Genomic DNA, 21,128 nt, shown 5'->3' on the forward strand with positions numbered 1-21,128 from the left:
TTTTGGACCAAATAACTCCTGACGGGGCCGTCCTGAGCCTTGTAGGATGTTTAGCAGCAACCCCAGTGCCTACCTATTCGATTCTAGTAGCATCTTCCCAGTTAAATAATCAGACAACCAAAAATGTCTCCATACACGGCCAAATGTTCCCTCATGGGCAGAATCATTCCCACGAGAACCACTGCTTTTAGCACAACCAAGGCTAAAATAGTAAAGAAACAATCATTTGTAAACACAACTACACATCTTTTCAACCCCTCTGAAATTCTAGCCTCGTGCTGCAGACAGATATAATTTTGACCCTGATCAGCTTCACGAGGAAGACTTAGCTATCTCTGCAACCACAGGCAAGAATTAGAGTTCTCAGCACACCAGTCGCAAAGCAGGAGCTGCTGAGAGAAAGGTACAAAGGGAACGGATGGAGGCTGCTACCGTGAAGGATTCTAGTTTAATTTCTGAACATTTAAAGTCAAGAGAAAAGGTAAGGCAAATGCCTGGCTCTACTAAAATCTTACAATGTAATATCTAGAATTATTTCACAAAATCAAAAATTTAAAAATCCAAATTAAAGCCAAAGACGCTGATGAGACGCATGTTTGGATCTTTAAAATATGCCTCTCCCATGTCATCTTATTTTTTCACTCATGAAATCAATGTCTATCCAACAATGGGAAAGATTGCTTAAATTGACTATAATAAAATAATAGGTGTTTTTATAAAAAACATCGTCACCTCAAATGGCCAAAACTGACTTCACTGCTCCAGAAATTTGAGCTGGTTCTTGAAGTGTTCCCCCACTTCTCCAATCACTCAGCTTTATTATTCCGTCAGCCATGAGAAAACATCTACCAATTTTGTTTCTCCTCGTCCGTCTTTATGCCAAATATGAATGCTGCCTCACATACTCAGCTTGATTTCCCATTCCTTCCAGCCTCCAAATTCCAGAAGCAACCCCACACCTAGCCATCACCACACATTAAGGCAGGGAAACCCCACTGCCCAGGGAAAGGGAGAGAGGTGGAGAGAGAGCCCAGTCTTATCTGGAACTGGCTGCAGCTCATCCAAGAGCCACGTGCAACCCAAGGCATCTAGTGACTGGCAGCTGGGGACCTTTTACTCCGGGGTGGGGTGGGGGGGGGAGCCCTTCCTTGCAGACTGCCAAAGGCCTCAAGTGACAATAGGCTGGCCACTCTTTCCTCAGGAGCTCCCTCCCCTCCCAATTTTACCTCCAAGGATCTCTCATCTCTCTACTACAGATTTTTAAAAAGGAATGGGGTAGGGGTCTGAATGAGAAAACAAAGGTAACGGAATGTTTTCTTGGTTGTTTCCCAAAGTACAAGTGATCCAAACATGGGGAGAAATTAAAACAGAAATAAAGACTCAAGACTTTATTCCTGAAACTTCGGGATCACTAAAGGGCCAGTGGAATGAAGTGGTCCCGGATGCTGCAGCTGCTCGGTGTTACACAACCAGAGAGGTGTCAGCACTGGAGCTGGATCAAGGGCCACGACTCGTGCTGGGCTTCCTGCTCTTCTTAGAGACACCAGCTGGCAGTGTCTCTGAAGGAGGCTAGAAAGCAATCTCTGAGCATCTCCAGTGAGCCTGGGAGCTGAGCGCTAGTTAGAGGGGCAAGCAGGACCTCTGCGTCCCTGAAGTGGAGATTTTAAAAGAATGAAGAGAGGGAGGCTGTTTACAGCCTCGGGGGATCGTGGCCCCGCCCTCCAGAGCTCAGGCAGGTGCAGGCCCACACTGCTGTTCCAGTCACACCCTCCTGGAATCCACTATGAATGGGGCAGACGCCCACACTAACACACAAAGCTTTCCATAGCATGCAAACTCCACTAGGGGCCCTTGGAAGAGCGTCCACAACAAGTAAGACGGGCCCAGGAGGGCAAACAGGAACACTACCAGCTCAGAGAGGGGGTTTGGGGACACACGCTAAGGTGATAATCCTCCACAATTTGTAACTGTTGTGTCTGGGAACCTAAGAGACTAGAGGCAGTAAAACTGGTCCTAAGGACAAGCAAAAGCATGCCAGTGACCCGGGGGAGGGGCGAGATCAACCGAACTCAGCTTACTTTTCCATTCTACTGATGAACACCTTGCAGCACTGAGGCTACAAAACACAAAAAAATAAAGCCACAAAAATTCCCATAAGGATGCAGAGTTGAGAAAGGGCTGTGAACCAAGACGGGGGCTTCACAAGCGAACCTCAGACTTAGCAGCAGACATCATGCTGGGAAATGGGAGTATCCTGCAGCACAGAATTTCCTCCCCAGGATGCATTCAGAAGTACCTGAAACATTCAAATGATCCCTCAGACTCTGAAAGATGTTAAGAATTTCTGCCTTGAAAGCAGAGGAAAGGGTAGGCTGCGGAGCAGATGTGGAAGGCAGGACTCAATGACCAGTGCCCACTCCCCAGCTGAAAGAGACTATCATTCCATGTGTCAGCTCCGATTGAAAAATAAATATTTAAAAAAGAGCTTCGTTTAAAGTCATGTCTTGGCAAAACAATAAGCTACTGCACGCCGCTGACCTTCTGACTTGTCTCATTAGTTGAAACCTTAACTCTGAATGCAAAAAGCTGGAGCATGAACTCCGGGTAAAGAAAGACAGGTAAAGCCCTTTGTAACTGGCCATATTAAAAGTAAAACAACAAACCTTTTCCTTGGGGCCATAGAAAATTCAAAGGAAATAAGTACATATCTGGAAGCACACTGAAGCCTTGTTTCCTGATAGGTGAAAAGAAAGGAGTGATCAAAAGGAGAGTGGCTAGAACGTACGTCCTGTGGATGAAAAAGCCTCTGTAATAAATCTGTACCCTCACAGGGTGATCTGCCCATAAATTCCTAAGTGAGCCGATCCTGGTGTGGAGTCAGCCCCCAGGCCTACAAAAGGTTTCTCTTCACCTGAAGCAAGCTCTGTCCAGTGTTCTACATAATGATGTCATAATCCAATCATAGAGATTTCCCCGCCTTGTTTTCTCCCACCTCCATGCAATCTTCCTTAGTTCCCTCCTTAATTCCAAATGTATAAAAGAAACTACAAAACTGTAACTCTCTGGAGCATTTGAGATCTTGCTTCCTGGCGTGTCAGCAGTGTGGCTTTAATAAACTATCAACTTTTCTACAGGTTCGGGCATTTCTTCCGTTGACAGTGCTACAGTCTCTAAGCTGCCAGAGTACTGGGCGGTGGCACGCCCAGGACCTTGCACGCCACAGTGTAGCAATTCTATAGACCCCCTACCATACCAGGTCACCATCAAGGGAAGAAACCTTATCCTTGCCTTCTCTCCTCTCCTCATGTTCAATCACAAATTTTGTGGCTACCGAAGGTACCTCAATGTCCCCTCTACTTCTCTCCCTGCCCTCGTATTACCTGGTCCAGATTCCTGTGCCAGCCTCCAAATGGTCGCCCTGCCTCCTTGTGTCTCCCCCTCCAATCCACACTGCAGAAAGAGTGAGCTTTCTGAATCTGATCATGTCACAGTCTCCACCCACCCAGGATCTTTAAAAACACTTTAAAACTGTCCCTTATGCCCTGAGGATAAAATCTAAAAAGCTTCAGGCCTTTTCTGGTTGCCAGCCTCCGAGTTCTCTCCGCCCAAGTACCTCCCTCCAACCACCTCCACCCACACACCCTCTGCTCCACGCTCTCCAGCCCCAAAAGCACAGCGCTCTCTCAGGGGTCTCTGGCCTTTACTGACACTATGTCCCTCTTTCCCCATCTCTTCGTCTAACAGTTGTGTGACAGACTCTAATGACTTAATTCTAACTCATACTTTCTTTCAGGTTTCTGCGTAGACGTCAGCCTCCGGAAAGCCTTGAGCTTTTCCCCTTCTTATCTCAGCATGTGCCCGACACTGCTAAGCTTCAGAGCCTGTTGATACAACTACGGAGAGAAGTTAATACTAGCTGTTGCCATCTCTCCTGGCATGTTGTTTGGGGGAACTTCATTCAAACCTAGCACATCCTGCTTCTGTATCCTAAATCGGACCACAGGCCACCCGAAGACTTCAGAAGATGATTCAGAAAATACTTAAAGACCTTTCCTTCAGGAGGGTTGCTGGTAACTCTGAAGTCAGGGCAGGCACAGAACTTGGTGAACAGCTGCCTGCCTAGCACCGGGTCGATAGCTGGTGAGCCCTACTGGCTATGGACCCCACCCATCCCCAGTCATACTCAAGGCCATCCAACATCTGCTCTGGTCACCAGCTCTGCTCCCCGGGAACCAGACCACCAGCAGTGCTTGTCCTTCTTCAGCTGGATTTACTGGTGTTACAAATATTAACTCATTCAGTCTTCAAAACAGCCCTATTAAGTAGATGATGCTGTAATGATTCCCATTTTACAGATGAGGAAACTTGCCTCACAAAGCTATAAGTGGTAAAGATAGAATTTGAACCCTGTCAGCCAGGTGGTTGACCCGGCTCCAGAGTTTGTGCTCTTAGCTATCACACTACAGTCTCCCCTCTGCTCCCATATCCCAGAAAGTCACGTGGGCAAAAAGCAGAGTTCAGAGACAGAGCCACATACGTACTCTGCCTCGGTTTACAACAAAGGGAACAACAACAACGCACTGCAGAGCGCTGGGTCAACTAGGTAATTATATTGGGGGATGGAACTTGACCCCTACCTCATACCACACAAAAATCAATTCCAGACGAATCATAGACCTAAGTAAAGTTAAAACATTAAAGCGTCTAGAAAATAATAGGAGAATAGCTTCATGACCTTAGGGGAGACAAAGATTTCTTAAACAAGGCACAAAAAGCACTAAACGCAAAGACGAAAAAATGATAAACTCGATTTCATTAAAATCAAAACATTTACTCATCAAAAACACAATTTTAAAAAAAGAGCACAAGACTGTGCAAAAAAAAAAAAAGGAAAACCCAAACACCCCAAAACCAAGAAGGTGAAAAATCAAGCAATCTAGAAGGGAAAGACATACGTGTATACGTGTCTAACAAAAGGCTCATATCCAAATATAAAGAATTCCTATAGATCAATAACAAATAGGTGGAAGAAAAGAAAAATGGTCAAAAAAATGCTCAGGCATTTCACGAAAGTGAAAATGGTCCTCAGAGTATATGGAAAAGATCTCAACACCTTAGGTAATTAGGCAAATGCAAATGAACCCCACAGTCAGAAGCCAGCTCCGTGGATAACTGGGAAGGACTGCTAACGGCCTACAAAGTCACCCTGAATAACTGTCCACGCATGACACACTTTACTGACACAGGTTTACAATCTCCGCCCCCAGCACACCCAAACTTTCTGCCCCTTTGTGTCTCTAAGCCCGGTGCACAGAAACTGGTATAAAAATTGGCACCACTTCATTTCCAAGAAGGAGGTCACCCTAAACTCTGACAGGCTATTCTGAAAAGTCAGTCCAACAACAGATATTCCCATTGTGTCAGAAGAAGGTGATACAACTTTCAGGGGAAGGAGAGAAGGAAGACAGGACAAATACAGACTTAAAAGATCTGACTTGAATCTGTAATGTAAGGAATGCTGCTGGCCATCTAAGTTGAGAATGAAACGCTGAAATGTGTAATAACAGGGAGCTATTAACTCTGTCTGTCTGTCTTAGCACCCACTCCACCTCTCCCCCCTCCCCCCCCCGCCCAGCCCTCTTCTCTGCTTTGGTGATTCCTTTTGGTTCCTAAAAACAGGCCCATCTTTCCCTGTCTTCATCCTAAACAAGAGTACAACAGGTTACAGACTTCTCATTCTGTGAAAAAGAACCTAAAAGCTCAGCAACGACTTGCCCAAGATCATAAAAGTTGAGGTGAAGATGGCGGCCTTGCCCTGAGGGGCGTTTCTCTCTATCACACACTAACCGCTGAAGCAAAGGCTTTCCCAGGCCATAGTTGCAGCTTGGCTTGAGCCAGTATGGACTGTACCCAATTTCTCCTGCATCATCAATTTCTCCCATCCTATCTGATCAATCCCACTGGCAAAAAGTTAAAAGGATAAAACCTCTCAACTTTTAAAAAAGTCTTTCCTTGATCTCAAATGCCCCTTCACTTACTGCCACTTTCCTTCTGTTTCCTTATATAGCGAAACTCCTCATGCGAGTTGTCTGTTCTTGGAATCTCCAATTCCTCGTTACCTGTTCTTGTTTGAGCCCCTGTCACAGGCCCGAAACTGCTCAGCAAGGGTACCATTGCACTGCTAAATCCAGGGCTCAATTCTTAGTCTTCATACAACAGGGCTATCAGGAGCCTTTAACTAACACAGTTGATCGCTCCCTCCTTGAAATGATTTCTTAAATTTGCTTCCACGGCACTTTTCTCTTGGGTCACCTACGACCTCAGTGGCCATTTCTTCTGTCTTCTTTCCTAGCTATCCTCATCCCGTCTCTATCTCTGAGTACTACTGTGTTGCCCCGAAAATAAGACCTAGCCGGACAATCAGCTCTAATATGTCTTTTGAAGCAAAAATTAATATAAGACCTGGTCTTATTTTAATATAATATAAGACGGGGTCTTATCTAACATAATGCCGGGTCTTATATTAACTTTTGCTCCAAAAGACGCATTAGAGCTGATTGTCCGGCTAGGTCTTATTTTCGGGGAAACACGGTAGTGCTTAGTCACTCAGATCACTTCTAACTTTTCTAATTCCTTGGATGACCTCATCCTGACCCGTGATTTAAGTACCATTTATATAGAGATAACTCCCACATTTTAATCTACAACACAGAGTTCTCTTATGATTTTCAAGTCAATACTAACTGCCTTCTCAACTCAGAGGCATAAGACATGTTTAACTTAACTTGTCACCAAAACGAAATTCCTGTCTGCCCCCAATCTCTACTCGAATCTTCCCAAATCCAGAAAATGGCATCTTCAAGTTGCTCAGTCCAAAACCCTTGGAATCCATCCTTATCTTCTCTCTCACACAATCTACATCCATTTCATCAACCTATTGACTCTATCTTCAAACGCATCCAGAATCCAACTATTTCTACCACCTCTACCAAGCCATTACCTCCCGCCTACACTCCTAACTGGTCTCCCTGTTTTTGCCCTTAGCTCCCGTATAGTCTGTTCCTTACATGGCAGCCAGAGTGATCTTTTAAACCCAAGTCAGATCAGGTCACTCCTCTGCTCAAACCCTCCCATTGCGCTCACCTCATAGAAGAAGGCCCCACAGTCTAACCCATGGCTTCTCTTCTACCTCCCTCATCCTGTTACACCTGCCTCAGCGACCCTGGGCTCCTTGTTGTTCCTTCCCTATACCAAGAAAGCTCCTGCCTTTGGATCTTTGCTCGTACTAGAATCTTACCTACCTAGAATGTTCTTTCCCTAGACAGCCACCAGGCTAGCCCCCTTACTTCCTTCATGGCTCAACTCAAAAGTCACCTAATCAAGTGGGCTCTTTCTGAACCATTTTACATAAAATGGCATCACTCACCCTCAGACTTCACCTAGTCCCCCCTTCTTCATAGCACTTACCACCTTCTGACATACTGTTTACAGTACTTACTTGTCATCTGTCTCTATCTGCTAGAATGAAAATCCCATGGGAAACATTTCATTCCCTGCTATAGTCCCAATGTCCATAACAATCCCTAGCAAAAAGAAGGTGCTCAATAAATACTGACTGATTGAATGAACGCATCCCCTTGCCCTGTTGCGCTCACACATTGTGTTGTTCTTCTGATGTCCCCCGCTCTCTTTGAGACCTGCCACTTTTAGGCACTGACACTAACTGGGCTACACAGCTTCTTAAGCAACTGACTCCTAACAGACTCTACTAGGTACCTTTCTAATGAGAACTCAATTTCAACTAATGTATTTAACAAAAAGTCTAGTCTGATACTCTTATACACAGACAGTGGTCTGTGGGCTAGAAAATAGTCACTTGCATTCACGGAGAGAGGGATAACCTTATTCACTGAATGTTAATGGTTCATCTAAAGGGAAGTCTAGCAAAATGTCACCAGGTTCTATTCTCAGTTCTATCCAATCCCATTTCCCCCCATGACTTGGATAGCCATTAGAGATGACAGAATCCATTACTAAAGCTAAAAGAAGGCACATGTCCATACAAAAGCTTGTATGTGAATGTTCATATGCGGTCTGACAATTAAGTTCGCGAACTCATCCTAGAAAAAGTGCTCCATACCTCACTGCTGAATATCACTACGGTCACCTTCGAAGTAGTCCCCTTGGGAAGCTATGCACTGATGCCAGAGCCTAGTCCACCCTTCAAAGCCATTTTGGAACTCTTTTTCTGGAATGGCCTTCAGAGCTGTCGTCGTATTACCCCCGATGTCCTGAATGTCATCAAAATGTCTTCCTTCCAATATTTCCTTTATCTTTGGGTAAAGAAAGAAGTCATTGGGGGCCAGATCAGGTGAGTAGGGAGGGTGTTCCAATACAGTTATTTGCTTACTGGCTAAAAACTCCCTCACAGACAGTGCCATGTGAGGTGGGCATTGTAGTGATGCAAAAGCCATGAATTGTTGGTGAAAATTTCAGGTTGTTTTCATCTAACTTTTTCACGCAGCCTTTTCAGCACTTCCAAATAGTAAATTTGGTGAACCGTTTGTCCATTTGGTACAAATTCATAATGAATAATCCCTCTGATATCAAAAAAGGTTAGCAACATCGTTTTGACTCTTGATTTGGACTGACGGAACTTTTTTGGTGGTGGAGAATTGGCTGACTTCCATTGTGTACTTTGACGCTTTGTTTCAGGGTCATATCGGTACACCCATGTTTCATCACTAGTGATAACCCGGCCCAAAACATCGTCTTGCCTCTCTGAAAGGTCTTGGCAAACTTCAGCTCGCCTTTGCTATTTTTCATCAGTGAGCTCCTTCGGGACCATTTTTGCATATACCTTTCTTTCTCATGCCAAGATTTTCAGTTAAGATTTTCCCGACTGTTTCTCTATCGAGGTTTACTTGGTCTGTTATGCTTCTCACAGTCAGTGACGATTTTGATGCACAATTCGATGAATTTTTGCAATGTTTTCGTCAGTTCTGCTCATTACTGGCCGCCCTGACCTCTCTTCTTCAGTGACACGTTCTCTCCCCTCAGAAAAACCCATTTGTACCTTGCCATTTTCTTCATGGCATTATCCCCATAAACTTGGATTAACATGTCCCTGATTTCACTTCCACTCTTGCCAAGTATAACAAGAAATTTAATGTTCGTTCATGGTTCTAATTCAAGCTCAGACACAAAAACACGCAACAACAATAATGAACGCCACTCAGCAAGACACTGCCACACGTCAACAAGAACACAGCTGTGAGACACTGATATACCAAGGTTATAAAACCTTACCGAGCTGTTTGCACAGGGCTGCCAATGTAAGCGCATGATGGCAAGTTCGCGAACTTAACTGTCAGACCTCATATTGTTCTTTATTTGTAACATAAAAAAAGGAACTACTCCCCAAAGAAACCCAGGAAGTAAACAAATTGAGCTATTCATACACAATGGAATGTTACTCAGCAGTGAAAAGGAATGGTCTATTGATATACACATGTATGAATCTTGAAATAATTATGCTGAGTGAAAGAAGCCAGACCCTCTGAAAGAACAAGAGAACAAATATACTATGTGGTTCCATTCATATAAAAATTCTAGAAAATATAAACTAATCAATAATGACAAAAAGCAAATCAGTCGTTCCTTAGGGGCAGGGTTATAGGGCAGGGAGGGGAGGGGAGGGAAGAACCTGAAAGAGGCAGAAGAGAACTTTCAGGGGTGATGAATATGTTAATTCTCTTGATTTTTATGATGGTTTCAGTGCTCTGTACATAGCATATAATTAAACCTCAGCAATGCTGGAAAAACATGAAAATAAAAAATCCAGTAATTTTTGAACTGTATAGCATTCTGACTATACTGCCTCCATGGGATATATTAAAAGAAAAAAACTGCAAAAAATCTTGAACTTTGCTTAATTCATTGTTTGTAGTGGAACTATTTGAAACTGTGGAGTGTACTGCAGAACCAAGCAAATGAGTAAATACATTAATGTTGCTGGGAACCAGGTTCTTGCTGTGGGAGGAGATACAGGCATGGAATGGGAGACGGATTAAAATTTAAAGTATTGTTATGAACAGAAGGTGTTTTAAATAAATGCATCTCCTAGCTCTACCCACCAAAAGAGCTTACAATCAATTATACCCCAGCAGTTCTGAGCACACATACAGCCCAGATTTGGTTTCTAAACACCATCCCCCATAAAAGAAACCAGGTTTCCTTCGAGAAATGGCCAGTTCCTGCGTTGCAACAGAGAAAACACAAGCTAACCCTGGAACATACCGTTGTGCCAGGGAGAAATGGAAGTGCTCACTAACTGTAGGGGTCATGTCAAAGGAAGACAGGAGTCAGCTGGGAAGGGCTCCCACTAGCCAAACCTGGGACAATTTGAGCATCAAAATGAACAACAGGAATGGATTCTATCACGTTTAATTTTTTAAAAAGAATCTGAGACCCTACTGATATTCAAAAAAAAAAAAAAAAGTAAAGTGAGAAGGGAAAGGTAACCTTTACTAATAATGCAAAAAATGCAGAAGAAAGATAGAATCAGAAAAATCACCATTTTGTAGTCACCATATTAATAACTGATTCGGCAAGAATCATAACTGAAGCTGAAAACAGTGGGTGAAAGACTGGAGGCAGGATAGTCCCATAGTTTTATATTCAAGCAAAGTTGAGAGGAAGGCATAGAGATTTCCGATATGTCCCTGGCCCCCCACATGTAGAGACCCCCCCCATTATCAACATTCCCACCAGATGGTACATTTGTTAAGACTGATGAACCTACACTGACACATCATTATCATTCAAAGTTCATAATTTACATTAGGGTTCAATCTAGGTGTTGTACGTTTCATGGGTTTAGACAAATGTATAAGGACACATACCCACCATTATAGTGTCATACAAAGTAGTTCTGCTATCCTAAAAATCCTCTGTGCTCTGCCGATTCACCCCCCGCCCCAAACCCTTGGCAACCTCTGATCTTTTTACTTTTATCTTTTAAAAATAAAAACTTTAGAGAAGTAAAAAAATAAATTAAATGCCATGGAATTACAAAATAATTCTGATTTTGAAGAACTCTAAATGGCACATGGAAAAAGGAATATACAATACTATTACAGTTTTGTAAAAATATACATTTACATAGAAAAAAGATTGAAAAATATATAACAATACATCAGCACTCTTGCTAACTCTGGCTGCTAGAATTATGGGTGATTTTGTGTTTTTTATAATATTCTGCAGTTTTCCAAAATTTATTTAATAAACCCATGTTACTCATAACCAGCAAGTTATTGTTAAATAGTAAAGTCAATAATCAGTTTGGCATTATAGATTTTGAAATATCTAAACTCCAGACACACTCTCCAAAGAAGGATCTAGGACATTAGGTAATCACAGGGTTCACAACATTTATTTAAAACGATTTTTAGAAGAGGAAGAAATCTAGGCTCAAAATAGGGATGTCTAAAGTGACAGAAAGGCCCTAATAAATGATGAAAACTACAACCTCATGACCTAGGCTGTCTCGGGAAGCGCCCTAGGGGCTTCCATAGGAGGGAGAAACAAATTGGCTAGGATTCCCGTTAGAGTGCGGAAGCTACTCCTCCCAGGTATAATTCTTTACGAAACAAAACCCACAGGTTCTGATCTTAGTAAAAAACCCTGGAGGCTCCCCTACGCTTCTTTCACTTCCAGCTGCCCAGAGAGCATGACTTTCCTGCAGACTACTACTAATTACTGGTATGTCCAGAACTCACAGTGAAAATCTGAAATAGCATCTGTTAGAACCCAAGCAAATAAACCTTGGGTCCCAGCTATAGCTCAAACCACCACCGCTGGAGCTACAGGCTTCGGCCCCTCTATCTCATCCCAGACCACTCGGCCCTTTGCTCTCTATGCTCCAGCCATCTTGGCCTCTACCTTCCTGATTCTTAAGCAAACAAATCTGTTCCCACCCCAGGGCCTTTGCTCTGGCCCTCTGCCTAGAACACTTCATCCCTGATTCTTTATATTGCAAGCAAAGAGGACAAGTAGAATGGGGTCAGAGAAAAAGCAAAAAGCAAACTCACTGCAGGAGAGTCAGAGACCCAGGGGTTGAGAAGGAGACCAGCTTCACTCACCCAGTGGTCCAAGGTAAAGGAGGTCAGCCTGAGGCCTAAGTTGACATAGAGGAGGCTTTCTGTCAACAAGGAGGCTGTGAAGTAGGTCCCAGAAGGGACGAAGCATGCCACATATCTATCTGCAATTCTAGGGTCCTGCTATCCTGACAGGCCATATAAAATAGACAATATGGAAGAAAGAGGGCCTGTATGTTCTGAAAAGATGTTCCCATCAAGCCAGTCTGCGTCCAGATCTTGACGTACTTAAACCAGAGCTGCTCCAACTTTTCTCCTGAGGTGTCTGAAATGTGCCTGACAAGAGACTGGACCTGAAGCTGAGCTAGAAGCAAATACGGAGCCAGAAAAACCACCGCATAAGGAAAGTCAATTCCAGGGGGGATCAGGTTTTGAGCCTCTGTCTCTAATAACGACAGACCCCAAAGGTGCTGACACTCAACTTTCCCCATCATTCCAGAAGAAAAGAGAAAGCCCAGTACAGACATCAAGAGAAAGGAAAAACAGGGGAATGAAAAACCAAAGCTACAACAAAAGAACAAGACAAACAAATGAAGGAACAAAAACTCAAAAAAATAGACAATAGTCTAGGGGTTACCAGAGGGTAAGGGGTTAGGGGGGCTCTAGAAGAGGGTAAAAGGGGTCTAATATATGGTGATGAAAAGAGAATTGACTCTGGGTGGTGAAAACACAGTGTGAGATATAGATGATGTAATACAAAATTGTACACCTGAAATCTATGTAACTTTACTAACAATTGTCACCCCAATAAACTTTAATTTAAAAAAAAGAAAAGAAAACCCAAAGCTAAAATTTCTCATTACATGCCATGGGTCCCTATCATGTTCTAAAGGGAAAGCACTATGTCTATCCCATTTTTTTTTTTTTTTTTTCCAACTGAGCCATCCGGCCCTCAGTGACAGCTCAGCTCAAGGTCCCGTGTTCAGGGGGCACAGCCCACTATCCCTTGTGGGAGTCGAACTGGCAACCCTGCTGTTCAGAGCTCGCGCTCTAACCAACTGAGCCACCCGGCAACCCTCCATCCCATTTTTTTGAAGACAAAGTCATGGTGCTTTTCCCCAGTAGCCAAAGCCTCTCTGTTCTGTCACAGCCAGTTCCTAGACTAAAATCCTAGCGGTCAACATGCAAAGGTCGAGGGGGAGACAACGCCCCAACTTACTGTGGCAAAGCTCAAGATATCTTTAACGCCCCCATCCACTCCCTGTTCCAATCTTCACACCTTTGTAAAGGTTTCATCATCGTCCCAGGCTTTACCTAGTCCTTCTTCAACCGGCCCCACATAGCCAATAAGTCCTGTAAATCGCACTGCAACAAACCTGACTACTTACTGTTCCTGTGCAGGTCAACTGACGCCAAGAGTTCACAACCTCATTAACTCTTCCAAGTTCTGCCAGAGACCTAACTGGCCTCCCCTGTGTACAGGCCATCTCTCTGGCCACTGCTAGGACAACAGTCCTAAAAGCAAAGGCCTATGGATGCTTCTCAGTGAAAGGCAGCAGAGCCCACGCTGCCTGAACTCCTCGGCGATGTGACCGCAGGTCACCCACCACTCCAGGTCCGCTCTGGTCATCCGCCTACTGTGTCGGCTTCTACACCAGATAAGACAGCTCCCCGGGCTCCGGCCCTGCATACTTTCCCTTCTCCTTTGACTTTATTCCCGCTATACTTCTAATCGTCTGCGCATCTCTTCTCCACAACGTCACCAATCACCTTCTTCCCTCAGAGAACAAAGAAAGCAAGCAAACACATCACAAGCAAGGGAACTAAACGATCTGTGCTCTCAGAAGCAGTACGGGTTTAAAAACGGAGCACTGCCTTGGAAACCGAAGGCCACTCTAGCTAAACTACAGAGAGAGCCACTCGCCTTTCTGACCTCAGTTTCATCATCTGTATAACGTATCTGCCCTCCCACCCACCACACAGGATTATCAAGACAATCAAGTAGGAGAAAGTGTGTCAAAATGCTTATGGGGACAAAGCTAGTACTTAAAGGGAAATTTATAGTTTTAAATGCTTATATTAGGGGGTAAAGCCTGAAATGAGCTTAAGCACATTCCTAAGAAGCTTGAAAGTAATGCAAAACAAACCAAAAGAAACAGAAGGAAGAATATTGTAAAGTAGAAATTACAAAGAAAACAAACACAAAAGAGGGGCACACCAAAGCCAAAAGACGGCTCTTTGAAAAAGTTATTAAGGTTGTTCAGATGTTTCTGTAAACTATGGGGAAGCAATATAAAAGCGAGCTATTATTATCCGATAGGAATGAAACCTCAAATAAAAAGGGCTGAAGTGACAGTCTCCTTTTTGAAAGGGTTTCTCCACCTCAGCACGACTGACGTTGAGGCTGGATAACTGTGTGGAGGAGGGGCTTGTCCTCTACAATGTAGGGTGTTTCACAGCCTCCCTGGGCTCTACCCACAAGACACCAGCAGCACTCCTCTCCCACCCTAAGAGTCGTGACAACCCGAAATGTCTTCAGACATTGTAAATTGTCCCGTGGGAGGCAAAATCATTCTAGGCTGAGAACCACTGCTCTAAGAAAACAACAGGGCCACCTCACACGATGCCAACTAAGACTAGATTATTCATAGCTATTCCTAATTTTAGAATCGCTGGTTGCGCTGCCCATCAGGCCTGTGGGACGGCCAGCAGGCCAAGGCAGCGAGGGCAGGACTGAAGAGGTGTCAGCAAAACTGCACAGTGTTCAAAATGAGAGGACAGAAAAGCTTCAAGAGCCAAAACAGAGTTGTTGAGTTGCCACAAGTAACAGAAGTATCACTTTTCCTGGGCGGGGGCGGGGGGATTGCACAGCTCTAACACTACAGTGAAACATAGAAGTTAGCTACCCAGCAGGGCAAGAGGAGGAGACAGTATCTGTGGACATGTTTTATCACTCTGAACTTCATAAGCAACGAAAATACATCATTGCAAATTTTTAAAAAATTATTTCATCTGAAAATTGTATAAATCTTTTTTGAAAATACTCCAGCTGCACAGCTACACTATTTTGGGACAAATCACAATTGAATTCTTGTACTTCTAAATAAATAATAGGAAAGTCCCGGGAAGCATATCATGTAATTTTTGAATAATTAAGAATCTGAAAAGGAGAAAGGATTCCAAGAAACAAGAGGGTCTTGCGCGTGTGCGCGGGTGTGTGTGGGTGTGTGTGTCTCCTTTATACTCGCCAGCAGCACCTAAAATTCAATCTAAACCTGACAAGAGTTCTAGGGCTATCTGACAATATAAGTCTGAGGAGCCAAATGATAAAAAGCAGAAAGTGCTGCAGACACCTGGGGACTCTAACAGCAACTGGGGCACTGCGAGAGCCCAGTCTGCCGGTCACCCCCACACCACTGGCTTCCACTATTTCTACTCATTCTACTTCACAGGAAGGAGCTACAGGACCAGCTGAGGGGGAGATTCCAACTGGAGAAGCTAACAGTGGAATGAAATGGTAATTTCCCTGCCAGAGACGAACTGGAAATGTGGCCGAGACTTCGAGACACCACAAACGAGGGAAAACTGATCCCTGACGCACATGGCAGCTGTTAGGAAGAATGAGAGTAACATCAGGAAAGAAAGAGGATCCATGTTCATCGTCCTGGAATCTGGAGAATGGCCGAGTGTACTTCCCCAATGCAAGGTCCCATTCCTCTAGGATGGTCTGTTGTAAAGAGACAAACTTGATTCCTCAGTCAAGAGGAAATGACAGACAACTAAGTTCCATGCATGCGAGGCTGGAATTAATGAAGCAGCTCTGTGGCTGGCCGGCTGGTCTAACACTAAAGACAAAAAGAAGAAGTCCAGGGTTACTCCAACAAGTTGGCAAGCTGAGCAAACCAAACAGGTGTCCAGAGGGGGCCTACCAGCTATGGAGGTGCAGTTCTCTCCCAGCAGGAGCAATTTACAGTCACTGGAGCAGCTGGAGGCAGAGCGGCGCTGCAGGAGATGCAATCAGTTTTCTGGAGTTGGGACCCTACCTGAGAATCTCTCCCCAAGTAAACCCCGCATGTCCACACGAGCAGAACTGTGAGTGTAATTTCAGGAAATTCACACCACTCACTGTTACCCCCGCACCTACCTGCGGCTACGTCATGCGTCCATGACCCCCAGACCACAAAGTGTGACCACAGGGATTCTGCCAGTGACCCCTGCATGACTTGGGCAAGTACTGTGTTTCCCCCAAAAAAGACCTAGCCGGACAATCAGCTCTAATGCGTCTTTCGGAGCAAAAATTAATATAAGACTCGGTCTTATTTTATTGTAAGACCGGGTCTTATGTAACGTAATATAATATAAGACCGGGTATAATATAGTATAGTATAGAATAGTATAGTATAGTATAGTATAGTATAGTATAATATAATATAATACAATACAATACAATACAATACAATATAATATAATACAATACAGGATCCTATATTAATGTTTGCTCCAAAAGACGCATTAGAGCTGACTGTCCGGCTACATCTTATTTTCGGGGACACAGGGTATGCTCCCCTCTCAGGCTGCATGCCTGTCAAAGACGAACGAGCTAAGTAAATGCTGAAGGTCCTTGCCGCACTAATGCAAGGCTTCTGCACAACAATCCATTTCCTGGGCCATGAGCTCGTTGCTGCCGTTTGCAGTCTGTCTTCTCACGATGGGTGACCTAAGAAATCCGACTGGAAACACCACGCTTTCCCAGCAAAATTCTATTAGAAGAAAAGCTGAGGCAGCCGGGGCTCCCTGGCACTCACCTTCCAGCAGGTCTTCTCCGTCCTCCTGGCCGTGCTCCCCCACTGCCACCTCCTCCTCCTCCTCCTCCTCCTCCTCATCCTCCTGGTCCACGTCCGGGTCCAGGTCCGGGTCGCTCCCTGAGGCGGATTCGTCTGACATGGCTCCCAGAGGTCCTCAGTGGGCATTACCGACTCATGGTCCACTGCGGGGTCCTGGTGGGGGGGGACAACAGGCATCAGAGTCACCAAGGGCTCCACCCACTCGGGAGCGGGAACCTTCCAAAGGGAAAACGCCAAGGACGAATTCCCTGGAGCTTTGCTAAGCAGGGCCAGCTAACTGTACCCAGTACCCTGGCCCTGCCATACATGCTGCTGACCCTCGGCCCAGCTCAAGCTTCTCTTAGTTGCTTAGACAACATCTTCAAGTGACCAAATAAACACGCTTACAGACCTCAGCATTCCCGTGTGTCCATTCCTTCATGCACCAACTATTCCCTGAGGACCAACTCTCTGTAGCTACATATACACATGCACACGGGCTCTATAATCCCAGGCTCTATACTGGGCTTTGGGGACACGGTGCGAAGCAGAACAAAGTATGGTAGGGAGCGCTGGAGGAGGGCGTGTGCCAGAAGGAGCTGCTATTTCATATGGGGTGCGGGGTGGGTAGGGAAGTTATCACTGAGCAGAGGCCGGGAGGAAGAGGGAACCACAGACTTCTGGAGGGAGAGTGCTCCAAGCAGAGTGAGCTCAGGCACAGGAGTGGGCCTGCCTGGACCAGGCCAGGGTCCCGCCAGGGAGCAGTACAAGGAAGACAGTCCACTCTCCCATCACCAGAATGAAGGGCTGCCAGTGGCCAGCTGGCTATTCATCACACTCTCACTCCTCCAAAGCATGTGGAGGGCTCAGAATGCGCCCGTGCCCGCCTCTGCTCTCAGGCTCTGTCCTATCTGCGGGCTCAGTTCCAGATCCGTTTCTTCCAAAAAGCCTCTGTCCACTGCACCAGGCTTTGGGGATCATACTCCCTCTTCTGAACTCCGTTAGCCATGCTGACCTTCACCGAAGGCTGCAGAGAGGCGGTCTGGCAAAGGGCTTTGCCTTCTTTGGCTTGCGTGCCTTCTCCTGGACCAACAGGAGACCTCTGTGGGATCGGATTTAGCTGGGAATTGTTTCTTTGTATCCTGGAGCTAGAAGCATGTCCTAATTCAAATCCTTCTTTCATTCACATTCACTTGCTCATTTGCCAACCTGCTCTGTCTAGTATGTGCCAGGTACTGTGCACGTCTGTCTGTCTGCTTCTCTCTCCACTTTACTAATAGCTACAAAGGTCATTTCATCTTGCGGGGTCAGGGGGTGGGGGAATGGGGGTGGGGAACCAAGGTAAAAAAGCTAGATGGAGCGCTCTGTGAAACAGCAAACATAGCAAAATCTTAACATAAACATTCACGGACCAGTTCTTTCCATTTTTTCTGTATTTTTCAAATTTTTCATAATAAATGTGGGGCAGGCGTGTAAGATAAATAATCTGTTACAAGACAAACTGCTGCAGACAACCACATCAACAATCCCGCCATCATAAAATTTCTCCCATCTCCCAAAATAAAAACTGAAGCAAGTCTCTAATTATTCAACACAAAAACTATTCCAGAACTGAAATCTCTTATCAAGGTGCAGACACAACTTGAAACAATGTCTATGTTCTCCTGAACAGAAACAGAAACAAAATGAAGCAAGCTGGCTCCTTTGGAGCTTTGGAAAACTACAACTTAAGTTTAAGATCACTGCTCAGTTTAAAGCCACAGGAATGATGAGTGTGTCACATACCTCGCCTCTTAAAACAACTAAAGCAAAGAACAGCTGTGAAATAATTTAGTAATAAAATTAAAATTTTAGCATTAATAACACACTTCCAAAAACATCTCCTAAGGGCACTAAGGCACAGTGAAAAGAGGTGATCCACAAATCCAAATTCATATAACTAATGCTGAGCTATCATTCATCGAGTGACAAAGCAGAGACCAAATCTTTTGAGGGAATGACTACCTGGTGTCTTCAGTTCATCAGGTTTTAGATGGGATGTATTAAATCAATTAGGCATCAGCCGCTTTGGAAGTGAAATTTATTTCTGAACATGAGTATGATGATAATTCATCAGCAACTACTCTGGGTTTGGAAGTCAGTGTTCGTCATGAGCACAACCGTTCCTTCCCAGGCTGCTCTGAGATAAGTGTTTTGCTTACAGGGTACTTGGCTGATTATGGAGTGGCTTTTAGAGAACAGTTTTTAATTAGCAAGTACCTTTAGGTAATCCGAATGCCTGTCATTTTAGAGAAAAAATTGTGTGGTGCTGGAAGAATGATGATCACTTAGAGGTAAGCAATAACAAGGAAAAGTGTCCTGCAAGCTCCCGGTTAACAAATATCTTCAAAACAACCTCAGGCCCAAGCTTCTGGTAGAAGTAAACATCAATTAAACGTCCAACAACCACACACACTAGTATTAAAATAGGGGAGAGACACTGCTCCAGCCTCCTACTCAAAATGTTTTTACAACAGAGGACACTTTAAAATAGTACCCAGGTCATCAGATACCCATAACAGAAAGCACTGGAAAGTGACGGATTTCTTAAGTCCCACAAAATTTAGTGTTTCTCTTTCCCTCCCTTCCATGAGCCACTTAATTTCTTTCCAGAGATGACACAAGGAACTATACCAACCACTTAAGGGGCAGGTTTTATTGTTACTGATCTCCTTCAAAAAAGCAACAAAGGGACAATAGCAGGGGAAAAGCTGGCCTTGGGGGCAGCAGCGGGTCAGTTACATTCTGTCTCTAAGGCCCCCCCCCCCCCCCGAGCCCCCAGACACTTCCATGGGGGCACAGCCTTTCAGAACTCGGGAGGGCATCCTGATTGAAGGAGTCAGCTCTCAGCAGAACTGCTGCACAGACAGAGAGGGACGGCTGATAAGAAAGACTGCACCCCGCTTTTTGTTTCCCATTCCACCCGAACGCGGCTGCCGCCCCCGGGGAAGAGGAGTTCTGCCGCTAAAACAGAGAAACTCGGAGAGGCTGGTGGGTGTGCCGCACCTTAACCAGGACCTGCATTCCACAAAACAAATTCTGGAATCAAATTCTATTTTAATGAAGCTGGACAATTGGCTACTTAAAGGAACTCTAAAGAGAACCACTCTGAAAAGCAAAGATTCAATCCCCAAGTAATGTGTTACTATCTACAGTTTAATATATGGGGTTTGCTAAAGGAGATTATAATTATGAAAAAACCCCACAGCGAATCCCAGTCTAGCCCCTCAGAGCAATCTTGAGAGTGAAGGAAAGGTTCCTCTGCCCTGGAAGTTCAAAGATGAGGACACCTGTCTACAGAGTGGTGTCTGGCCAAGAATCCGTGGAGTTAATCACACCGGCATGGCCCTTAGGCACAACCCAGCGGGGAGAGTACACAGGAGGACAAAACCCCCAAAGACCACACACGCGAGCACGCACGCACACACACACGCACCTTTGTTTCCAAAGCAAACCACGCTTGGGAGTCCCTGCTGATACCAGAAAACCGCGGGCACGCGGCCTCACCACGGTGGGGCAGCCCATCCTCGGCAGCACCCCGCTCCTGTCCTTGGTGTAAAAGAACCCATTCCTAACTGCCACGTCCTCATTAACTTTGGTCACCTTGAGTACTATATTCAATTTCCTCAAATTATCTCAAAGCAATTCCACAGCAAGTGCTTCTCACACTTTTTTCCCATTAAGAAGACAAACAAAACCATGCATTTATGTCAATTTCCAATGGAAAAAAGTCTTTTAAGAGCATGAAAACATTCAGTCCAAAACTTTATGCAATACCCCTTCAAAGAAATCCATTAGCCAAAGAAATGATATAATTCAAAGACCAAAACAAAAACAAGTTCAGTCCAGACCCAGTGCTCACTGGGTACCCCAGAGACCCTTCCAGTCCCCGAGATCCACTGGCTGGACAAGACGAAGACCTGGGGTGTACTTCCGACTTCCATGAGCCCAAACGCCTTTTCATTATCTGTCAGTTAACTTAAAAACACATTTAGGGCCAGCTGGTGGCTCAGGCAGTTAGAGCTCCGTGCTCTTAACTCCGAAGGCTGCCGGTTCGATTCCCACATGGGCCAGTGGGCTCTCAACCACAAGGTTGCCAGTTCGATTCCTCGAGTCCTGCAAGGGATGGTGGGCTCTGCCCCTGCAAGTAAGATTGAACACGGCACCT

At 44.9% G+C, this 21,128-nt stretch overlaps 1 protein-coding gene across 1 annotated transcript in view; it reads right to left on the reverse strand.

Annotated features, from left to right (window-relative positions):
* The window catches only part of RAD54L2 (RAD54 like 2), a 91,361-nt gene that overhangs the window by 40,094 nt on the left and 30,139 nt on the right, over positions 1-21,128 (reverse strand). The window contains exon 2 of the mRNA XM_019753294.2: positions 16,904-17,095. Coding sequence (XP_019608853.2) covers positions 16,904-17,042 — 139 coding nt within the window. The 5' untranslated portion in view covers positions 17,043-17,095. The remainder of the gene's footprint in view (positions 1-16,903; positions 17,096-21,128) is intronic.

Source organism: Rhinolophus sinicus, linkage group LG10, assembly GCF_036562045.2.
Source record: "Rhinolophus sinicus isolate RSC01 linkage group LG10, ASM3656204v1, whole genome shotgun sequence".
NCBI classification, from domain to species: Eukaryota; Metazoa; Chordata; class Mammalia; order Chiroptera; family Rhinolophidae; genus Rhinolophus; species Rhinolophus sinicus.